Raw genomic sequence first — 11119 nt, forward strand, 5'->3', positions numbered from 1 at the left:
AAAGAAGGAGGATAAAAAATGGCATTGTTCCTATCTATAATGTTATCATTATCTAAAGGACATTGTTAAATAAAAGAAGATAATCATATATATCCAAAAGATAAAGTTGTAGAAATTTTTCAGTTTTTTTCTCATTTCTTTTTATTATTTCCTCGCTGATCATTTCTTTCCCACAAATGCCCAATTCAAATATAATCAAACAAGAGAACATATATAACATAAAAATTATACAGAAAATTAAGAAAAATAGCAAAATCCTATAAAAATCATGATGAATAAATAAGAAGTAATTAAAGAGATGAAATCAAAATTAAACTGTTAAAATCAAATCTAATTTCACTGCGTCATAATATACTAGCTATTGTTGTTGATGGTAGTGAAAAAATCGGGTGGTAAAGTGCTTTGTTAGAGATAAATAGTGGACAAATAACATAGAGAATAAGAATAAAATTACATGAAATCTTGAAACTAGTCTAATTAATTAGATTTTTAATTTGCTTTATAATAATTATAAGTTCACGATCACTAAAAATATATATAATTATTAATTTTAAAACTTGTAAAATTAATTAAAATATATATAATCTAACTCGAAGACTGATATTAATTAAAAAAGAAGAAGAATATCGCATGAAAGGAAATAGAGTGAGAATATTACATGCATGGTATAATTGTAATTAAATAAAAAGTAAGAGGTTATTTTATCTCAAAAATCATTAGGATAGAAATAGTCGGAGAAACATGTTTTTCACTTTTCTTCCAATTAGTAGAAATATTTGGAAAACATTTTTCCCAACCTCAAGCTTAGAGGTAGAAAAATGAAAAAAATCCTTTCCTTTCTCCAATTTGTAAAAAATGGAATCTAAACACAGTTTTTTTCTCATGTTAATTTTTCTATTTCTCCTAAATGGTGTAATACTCCATTATACGCATTTTTTTAGTTCTTCCTTTAATTTTCATAATTTAATTATAGCGCCACTTTTTTTTTTTTTCCCCTTTCTCCTGGTCACCTAGCCTTCCACGATGGTTAGGCTAATGTGTGATGGCCTGACCGGGAATCGGGAAAAAGAACATTCGAGCGTAATGCTCAGGGCCCGCCTAACCTCAAATTAAACCTTAACTTCTGGTGCACGATAGCATCTACCTTACAAGGACATCGAATAGCTAGAAGAAAAAACACAATTGTTTTTATTTTTTATTAGAAAGATAAAATAACATTTGTAAGTTGAAGAATTATTTTTACATATTAATTAAAAAAAAGTTAAAAAATTGTTTAATATATTTTTTATGTAAAATAAGATTTTAATTGATGTTATATTAGTTAGTTAATATTAATAAATAGTTATATTAATATCAAATATATTAAAATATAATTAACTTTTCTAAATGATATATATATATACTATTTAAAAAATTATATTACCAATTTCACTCTCCTTGCTAACTTCCCGAATAAAAAAATATTCCCTTCCCTCCTCCTCTAAAACCCTTCAAAAACCCCTGTTCTTCTTTTTTTTTTTTAAAAACAGCTAATCATTTTCTTGCATCCGAACAAGCATGAATACAGTAAAAGCAAACATAAAGAACCCAAAGGTGTGGGTATTGGTGATCGGAGTGACAGTGGCTGGTGGGGTGGGGGGGGGGGGGGCTGAGACGCGGAGACGGAAAGCCAAATTTAAAGAGGACTTTGGAGCCTTCGTTCAAAGATTCCTGATTCTTCCATCCCCTCAGCCTCCTCCTCCGGCTGCAAAGCAAACCCTCGCTGGGCTCACTTTTGCCATCAACGACATGTAGTCTGTCTGGCTGTCTTCTTTAATTTATTATTAACTAATTTTTTAGTTAGTTCTGCCTTTTTAAAAAAATAATTAAATGATTTGTGGCAGATTTGAGTTGGAGGATTATGTGACGGGTTTTGGGAATCCAGACTGGGCAAGAACGCATGAGGCTTCTGAGAAGACAGCAGTGACAGTGACTGCTCTGTTAAAGAATGGGGCTGTCTGTGTCGGCAAGACTATTATGGGCGAATTAGGATTCGGGTAATGAAATCTCAGTGTTTTGTTTTGTTTCCTTTCACGTACACAGAAATACGTATTTATGATTTGTTGAGTTAACGTCTTCCTTGTTACATTAGGGTGAGTGGCGAAAATATGCATTATGGTACTCCTATCAATCCGGAAATGCCCACCCATGTCCCCGGAGGTTCTTCTAGTGGTTCAGCTGTGGCCGTTGCCGCTGGGCTCGTTGATTTTGCTCTAGGTAATAAAAGTTCCTTTGTTTAGATGGCATATGCTCAATCAATACTATCCAATGTAGATTGACGGTCGTATATCAGTTGGGAGTCATGACTAATTGTTCTCCGAGAGAGCTTGTGTTCAAATGACTTGCTTTTCAGTCTTTTCTTTGCACCTACTTGCTTCTGGAAATAGTTTGAACATTTCAGCTGTGGTATCAAAATCGTTATTTGGAAATCTCATTGGCAGCTTCAAGTACTAGTTATATGTGTTTTTTTTTTTTTTTTCCTGGCAGAATGGAGGGAATATTAGAAAAAAGGCATATTGATCTTAATGAGATTAATCATGCATTCGTTTTACCTTCCATAACATATTTGAGTTGGGCTATCTGATATTTTCCTTTTCTCTTGGCTTGTAGAAAAGCTTTTATAGCCTGCATGTTAATTCATGTAGATATAGAATTCAACACCATTTTGCTTGTTAATTGTGTGCTTGATTATCTAAGGCCCTTCTTATCTTTCAGGTACTGATACAATTGGGTGCATTAGAATTCCAGCAGCATTTTGCGGTCTCCTCAGTTACAGACCATCCCATGGGGCTGTGTCTACTATTGGAGTTTTGCCAAATTCTCAAAGTTTAGACACTGTTGGTATGGGCATATTTATGTAGTGCTATTGCAGAATACATAGATATAAATGAGCAAAACCACATCCTGACTATTTTTAATTTGTTTATCTTTGATGGTTTTGTTTATGCTTGAGCAAACATTGGGAGCACTTAGGTGCATATTTCTCTTGCTGTTTTAGATCACAGCCTCAATGCGTACTTTCCTTTTTAGTAGTCTGAAGTACTGTTCTTGAACATCTGAATCGTTATTTTTTTACAAGTTCGTTCACATTAAGAGAAGTGGATGAGAGTTATCTTTAATTATACATGATGCTGCATCAGTGCGAATGCATGTGCTCCCAATCAGCTCTGTTTGTAGGAAATGTGACCATTTTGAATTACCATTGCATTTTGAGTTGGTACCAGCATGCTAATTTACTATTTATTCAAGATTTTTCTGGACTTAATTATTTTCTCCTTGTTTCAGTTATGTTGTTGCCTTTACTGGTTTTCTATTTCTTTACTTGGTAACATGGGGTATTTCAGGATGGCTGGCACGTGATCCCTCTATATTACTTCGTGTTGGGCATGCTGTACTTAAACTAAATACTGTGGAACCCAGAAGGGCGAGACGTCTTATTTTTGCTGACGATCTTTTTCAGCTTTCTAAGGTTCCCAAACAGAAGGCTGAAGGTGTTATTAGCAAAGCAATTGAAAATCTATCTGGATGTAAGTTGCAAGGCTATGATGTATTTCTTGTTATGTTCCTGTTTCATATTTTATTTTCTTATCGTCCCATTATCAACATTATAGTTCATCATCATATAACTCTGTTTGACTTACTTTAATTGTGCTCATGTTGGTGTTTCTAATTGTTTTGTTCAATGCACAGACCAGCCCGAACAGCATATTAATTTTGACCAACATATTTCTTTGAATGTACCGAGTCTAAAAGGGTTCCGTGACCAATCAACAAAACTGCAAAATGGAATCTCTAATTTGAAAGCTCTCTCTTCTGCAATGGTTTCATTACAAAGGTACTTGAGATTTTTTTGCTTTGCTTTTATTGTTCTTTCTATTAGGGTATGTGTGCGCTGAATAAGTTAGGAATTTTTAGAACTGATAATTTGAGTTTCAGATGGTATCGAATAAAAAAATTGTATTTATTAATAGCAGATATGAATTTATGATTATGTTCTCATTTAAGGTTCTATTGTCATGTCTCCTTTAGCATGTGGAGCATTGTTTGAAATCCAGCCAACACACTGATCTAATGTCTGCCTGTGATGGCAAGGTCCAATAGTGTTGGGGATGCAAGTTGGTGAATTTTAGGTGACTTTTAGAAATCTCCAACCACGATGGCATTTATTTGCCCCAAGATATTGTGGATATATAAAAGTAATTTTTAGTGATAAAGCAGTAAATTCTAGAATAATATCTCTGCTGATATTAGGAATAGAATGAGTTTGCTTAAATGACTTTTGCTTTCTTCCAAAAAATGGGTTTCACATTTTACTGAGCCGGCAAATATAAATCCATGATTGTTATGGCTTGTGAATTGGCAATAATAAATTACCTTCTGGCTTATGATTTACTGGTCCGGTATTCCATCCATGTAATTGTTCATGCTATTGGTTGTAGAAATGCATTTCCTTTTTGTTTTCTTTTTGTGCAGTAGCAGATCACACATGTCATTGGTTGTAGAAAAGCATTTCCTTTCCTTTCTTATCTTTTTGGTCAAGTGGTAAAGAAGCATATGGATGATAACTATGATTACGAACCATGCTCTGTAATAACATTCAATTCTCATTATCAAGAAGCTAATCAAGATGTATGGCTCACGGGATAGCATGATCAATTTGATAAAATGCATTGTTTGAGGTTTGTTTTTGAAATTCTTTCCTGTTTCGGTAAACTTTGCTTGATTTTTTGATCTGCAAATGTTGTTATGGAAAAAAGAGAACTCAGCAAAAGGCAGTCAAGATTTGTGTCAGACATGTCTTAAAGCAAAATTTTCAGCACTTAGGTTGCTTACGTCTTTATTCTGCTAAATCTAATGAAATGTGGAAACCCAACACTGTTTATTGTTTTTGAAAAAACCATGTTAGATATCCTATGTTGCTTCATATGCCCCAAAGCAATTTCCCCCTCTAAAAATCCTTCAAGGGGCTTATGATTTTTGCTTAATGTAAATTACCAAAAAAAAAAAAATGTGTAGAGACTCTAATTGATATCCCATTTGTCATCTCTAACAAATGCATCCATCCTTTTCTTGGCCCAGCGAACCAAGGAAGCATGATTGAAACCTTTTTGGTTTTCTAGATCTGAGGGTCATGTAGCACCTAAGATATCATTCACATTATATGGAGATCGTCTAAGTTCCCCGTAGCTTGGAGAAGCTTAAGCCTTTCAGTCTAATAAGACAGATGTTGACCATTCATGTTATTGACAATGAGATGGATGATATTGCTGCTTACCTTCCTGTTGCTTTCATATATAAGCTTGTGATTTTTAATCATGCTACTGATCCTGGTTAAGGTTTCATAACTAAGCTTTTGATTTTCAGAATCGAGACCTCTTAAATGACATGTTATCCAAATGGTTTGGAGCTACCATTGTCAGTAGGGCATTTAAACATTTGAAAAGTTTGAAATATAGCATTTATTGAAGTATGAACGTTCTAAACAAAGCTAAGTTCCCAAAAATTATAGTGATTGTTTTTAGATTAGAGCTCCCAAATGTTACCAGAGGCAAGCTTCATAGTGTTCTTGCTATTTTCTCTTTGAAATATCTCCTTACCCACTTATTTCTAAGAGTTATTCAAGGTTTATATTTACCAGTTGGCAACACTTCATTTTCCAAAACAACCAATAAATGTTTCTTATAGAGTATGCTAAACACTAAGTAAAAACAAGAAGTTAAAAACCTCTAGAAAACACATGAGCCTGTGGATTGATGGGACCCACAATTGGGTCTCACATCAAGATCATGATCCAATGACTCATAATCTTCTTGAAGTTTTTTCTTAATGTTTAGCATTTTTGTTTCTAATATTCTCCTAAATGTTGTGTGCTTAAGCTTTATTTTTCTTGTTCTGTTCAAGTGACATTTGACAAAATCCTCCCTGGATTGCTGTTTTTGAATTTTGAAGGTTCCGTGCTTCTATTGCACTTGACCTGGAATTCCATTTCTGTTTTTACTGACATTTCTGTGCATAATATTGCCTTTCAGACATGAATTTAAAACAAATCATGAAGATTGGGTTAAATCAGTGGAACCCAAGTTAGCATCTGATGTCTCTGATAATGTTCTCACAGCCATTAACACTACACATGAGAACATAAAAGCACTTTATGATATCAGGAAAGAGTTGCGAGCATGCATGCAAATTCTCTTAAAGGTACCCTACCTTGTTGCTATATTTTTTCTCTCAGAATATCAGCCAGATGGTTTTTAGTGCTAGCTGTCACACTTTTGCTTTCTGATACGTTGAAGTGTCTGGGTAACCTTCAGGTTCCTGATTTAGGACAACTTAGGTTTCTTGCTTACAAAAGATTGGCAAGCTAGGGTTTGTTGTATGTGGAATTAGGATTGAATAGGAGTTGTTTTAGAAGAAAAAACAGGGTTAGACACCTGTAATCAATGTCGATTTCTCTTTTATTTTCCAAAGAATTGGACTTAAACCAAATTCATCAACTTTTACCACCTGCCTGACTACCAACCTGTTGTGTTTTATATGCCTGTGCTGCTTGCTAACTTAACCTTATCTTTTTGTGTGTTTTGGTTGACATGTTGGTTTATACAAAAAATTTTCAGTGACAAACTCAAATTGGTTGGAAAAATGATCCAAAGCCAACCTGACCTTGTCATTGAGTTTAGGTGCCAGGTTGATGGAATGTTTCATAGTCTCATATCCTTTTTTGTTGCCAGGATAATGGAATATTGGTTATTCCAACAGTTGCTGATCCACCGTCAAAACTTAATTCAAAGAAACAGGATACTGTTGAGTCTCACAATAGAGCACTGATACTTTCAAGCATTGCAAGCATGTCTGGATGTTGTCAGGTGACTTGGTGATTTACAGTTTCAGCTTTCATCTGCTTGTTGTTTTAGTTTCTATGACCTTATTTAACTTTGTTACGGACTTAACGTTTGTCTTTACTTTTGCATCTTGCTGTCAGGTTACTATTCCATTGGGAAAGAATGATGGCTGTCCTATCTCTGTTTCATTTATCACATTTCATGGAGGGGACAAGTTTCTTCTTGATACAGTATTGGATATGTACTCATCTCTTAAAGAGCAAATCAACTTTGTTTCCAATCCAGTACCATTGCAAGACACCAATGAAAATTTTGATGCTTCAGAACTCTTGAAAGAAAAGGTAGGTCCACAAACAGTTTATTGTGATTTTGAATATTAGTTCATCTTATAAAATTATCCTTGCATAAAGTTCCTCTTTCCCCCATTCATTCCCTGTGCCTTTTCTGGAGAGTTAATTTACTTGATATTGTGTGCTTACTCCTGATATTTAACTAATTGGTTTGTAACTTAACGGAAACTATACACTACATGCATATAATTGTGGTTTGAAACCTTTACATGGTCCATAAATAAAACTTATATTGAAAATGTGGCATTTGTTGCAACTGATCTAAGATAAAGATTCCAGTTTGTTGCTTTACCTTGATTAGTTAACCCACCCTTGTATAGTTATTAGTTAAGTGTGCTAGAGCAAGATAATAGCTGGAGAGTGCTTTCGGTGCCACATGAGCTGTCCGTTTTTATAGAATTACTTGCAATTGAAACAGTATTGGTATGATAATTAAGCCTGCTAGAGCAAAAATATAGCTGGAGAGTGTTTTCGGTGCCACATGAACAATAAGTTTTTATAGAATTATTTGCAATTGAAACAGAATTGGTATGATAACGGGCCATTAGCTTCTTCAGCTCTCTTTCTGTTTTTGCCACACCACTGTATTAATTTGTAAAACTGGTCTTCATTGGCGAGCAACAATCTGTAAAATTGAGGCTTTGCATTGACATTTTATGAGTGACCTTACTTTGATACTACTTGACAATATATGAGTGACCTTACTTTGATACTACTTGATGTAGCACAGCCTACAGGTTATAAACAAGCAGAGAGGATTCTCCATAGGAGAGAAGTTGAATTAGAAGAGAAGAAATCCATATAGAAAAGGGATGGAGGAATAGAAGATGCTGAAAGTAACCCTGTAGGAGAGTGCTGAGAGAAGACAGTAACAGTAGTTTCAACAGTGGTTCTCAATTTCAACATCAAAGTCTGGTAAAACATAAAAGAGGTGCAGTCAATTAGGCACCAAAACCCTAGTAGAAACCTTTGTAAACAAGGAAAAGTGAATAACACTCAGTCCTTACAAAGCAAACTGGACTAAAACTATGAAATAAAATAAAATAAAATGGTAAAATGTGGATTGTTACATGTAATGACATACCTCATGGGTGTTTAAGACAACAATTATAGGTTTTGTAATTTATTGACTATGAATTCACTCTCTTTTTCTAAGATCTTTGTCTTTCTGGCTTCAGAACTTCATTGGGAATATCGGTGATCAACTTGAGCTTTTGATGTTTGATTCCACATGGAAGTCTTTCACCATAGTTTTCATGAAAATTTTTACTCTTTTCCTCACAGTTTATTCATTTTACCTGTCTCCTTGGACGTATATGGTATACTTGACCTGTCATAATTTACAAGGGAGTTACATAAACAATCTTGTCATTGGTGTGTTTGTATATATGCTTGTGAGAAGGGTCCTCTGTGAATCTACAGTTCATTGTGATCCTGTTTGCCAACATTTACTGTAAAATGCTAAAGAATACCCAAGAAAAGATGTTTTGATATGTTTTTTTGCTTCTTAACCAATGACATAAAAAATTATGGCAGGGCAATGCTGCATATAAGGGGAAGCAGTGGAATAAGGCTGTTAATTACTACAGTGAAGCTATTAAATTGAATGGGAAAAAGGCAACTTACTATTCCAACCGGGCAGCAGCTTACTTACAAGTGGGATGGTATGATAGTGTGCTTGATCTATGTTTCACTCTTATTTTGTTATACTGAGAGCTTGCTTTACCTTTTGATTTCAATGCATGCAGCTTTCAGAAAGCTGAAGAAGACTGCAATAGGGCAATATCACTGGATGAAAAGGTGACAGGACAAATTTCTGCAATGATCTTTATATTTGATTGAATTCTTGTAGCAATTTATCTTGGCAGGACAAACGAGATCTTATGGTGCTCCTTGTGTATCTTAGGCTAAATCTTAAATTTTGTTTGTTTTGTTGGCCAAGAGTCCAAGGTAATCATTGAAGAATCTCACTGCAATGGGAAGATATGGAAATATATGGTCCACTCTTTTTTGCTTTCCCTTCCTATATCAGTAGGCTGTCTGCACTTAAGATTGATGAATACACACATCTAACTTATCTCTGGATTGGGATGGAAACGAGTCTGGTTTCATTCTTTGCCTATTTATTTCTTGATGTGTCATTTAGCATTAGCTGAAAATGGGCAATGGGTCTGTAAAATCAGTTATTTGAGAGTATATAATAGCGGTGTTGCTTGCAGCTTTCTCCTCGGGCTTTTGCTATATGCACAATCCTCAACATTTATAAACACCCGGACATCTCACCTAAGATTAGTGCACTTTCCAACGAGTAGCAGAATTTCACTTTAGCAAACCTTTGCCTATAGATTTCCCTGTTTATTTACTTTCTCCCTCAATATGTCCAGGTAAATTAGAGAAATGGGGGACTAGAAGAATAAAAGAAAATTGCACATATTTGATAATGCATCAGGTCAGTAATAAATTTATATTGGCCATCGTGATAATGGTCTAGTGTTTCATAGACATCAATTAATTGAACAGTGCCTTTTATAACCCACAACTAGCGTATATGGATTTTGGAAATCATGAATGAATGCTAATGCTTGCTGTAATATTTCTTGCAATTTTCCATGCAGTTAAGCTTTCTGAACACTTAAACTTTGATTTATGGTTGTATGCCTATTGAAACTCAAAACATGAAGATGTTTCAATGTCGACATAAAGGTTTTGTTGAATGAGATTGGTGCTTTTTATCTCAAATTGTTGGAATAGGATACTGCAAAATGCCTTGGTACGCAGAGGATCATATTGTGCTCTTGAATGGAAGTATTAAGATGTTAAACTTTTTTTTTTTTGGCAGAATGTGAAGGCATATCTGAGGCGTGGAACAGCCAGAGAATCACTCCTCTTCTACAAAGACGCAGCTCAAGGTGAGTTCTGAACACCTGATTTTTTATTGTTCAAATGAGTGTAGCATGTGAAATGAGCAGAATGTTCTCCATATTTAAGATTGTTTTTCGAACTTGACATGTAATGCTATGGATTTCTATGATGCAGGGGTTTAATTTTTTGAGAATTGATCATATGTAGATATGCATATAGATTGAGTTGTTTGAGAACTTTTACGCATGCATTCTAGAATTAATATTTGGAACATGTTGATTTTCGTGTTTTATTCCACACTATTACAAGAAGCATCGTTTCGCTTAATTCACAGATTTCAAGCATGCTCTCGTCCTTGAACCGCAGAATAAAGTAGCCAGACATGCTGAAAAGAGACTCAGAAAACTCATGAGTTGACATTTTGCTAATCACTCCCCAGCTTTACAAAATGGCATAGTACTGAAGGGGGATCAAAGGTCTATTATTCACTTTTCCAACGTCCACCTTTGTGGGCAAAAGAAATGGAGAGAAAGAAGCAACTCTGGTTTTTACTCCCACCTCTTGCAAGCTTTTTAATTGAAAATAAAAGAAAATTGTGTCCAGTTCTGTTCAACGAAATTTTGCTTTCCTTTCAAGGTACTCTTTTATTGCCCCTTTAGATGTGATGAGAAACGGTTTGTGCTGCTATAACACTCCCTTTATCCATTTTATTTTAGCTTTCTTCTGTTTTTCTTATAGAGGGTCTTCAAGACTTTGACGTTAGATTACAGGTTATCTCATTTGGATGCTGAAATGTTTATATTGCCTCCAGTTCAAAATTTCTACGACAGCTGTTGAGAGTGAAGTTTGAAGTTGGTGGGCATGATTAATGTTTGATGAAATCCCAAGTCTTGCGAAAAAGATCAGTAATTGTCTGATTCTTAAAGGTTATATATGGGGTTTATCTTAAGAATAGCTTCAATCCTTGTTTTCGAAATTTAAAGGTAATGATAAAAAATTAATACCAGAAGAAGAAGAATGAAACTTGTG

General features: G+C 34.5%; 1 protein-coding gene across 2 annotated transcripts; it reads left to right on the forward strand.

Annotated features, from left to right (window-relative positions):
- Positions 1 to 1437: 1437 nt before the first annotated feature.
- Positions 1438 to 10914, forward strand: TOC64-V (translocon at the outer membrane of chloroplasts 64-V). Of its 2 annotated transcripts, XR_839180.1 has the most exons (14): positions 1438 to 1790; positions 1884 to 2036; positions 2132 to 2256; positions 2755 to 2880; positions 3384 to 3566; positions 3730 to 3874; positions 6069 to 6237; positions 6768 to 6902; positions 7019 to 7219; positions 8765 to 8892; positions 8977 to 9028; positions 9613 to 9677; positions 10068 to 10137; positions 10425 to 10914. XR_839180.1 is itself a non-coding variant. In XM_011003771.1 (13 exons), exons 1-13 carry the CDS (start codon positions 1558 to 1560, stop codon positions 10505 to 10507), a joined length of 1803 nt encoding a protein of 600 aa, XP_011002073.1. In that variant the 5' UTR covers positions 1438 to 1557; the 3' UTR covers positions 10508 to 10914. The 2 variants fall into 2 exon arrangements, 1 of the variants encoding a protein (XP_011002073.1); XM_011003771.1 differs by lacking the exon at positions 9613 to 9677.
- The last annotated feature ends 205 nt before the right edge of the window (positions 10915 to 11119 follow it).

Source organism: Populus euphratica, unplaced genomic scaffold (genome assembly GCF_000495115.2).
Source record: "Populus euphratica unplaced genomic scaffold, PopEup_1.0 scaffold207.1, whole genome shotgun sequence".
NCBI classification, from domain to species: Eukaryota; Viridiplantae; Streptophyta; class Magnoliopsida; order Malpighiales; family Salicaceae; genus Populus; species Populus euphratica.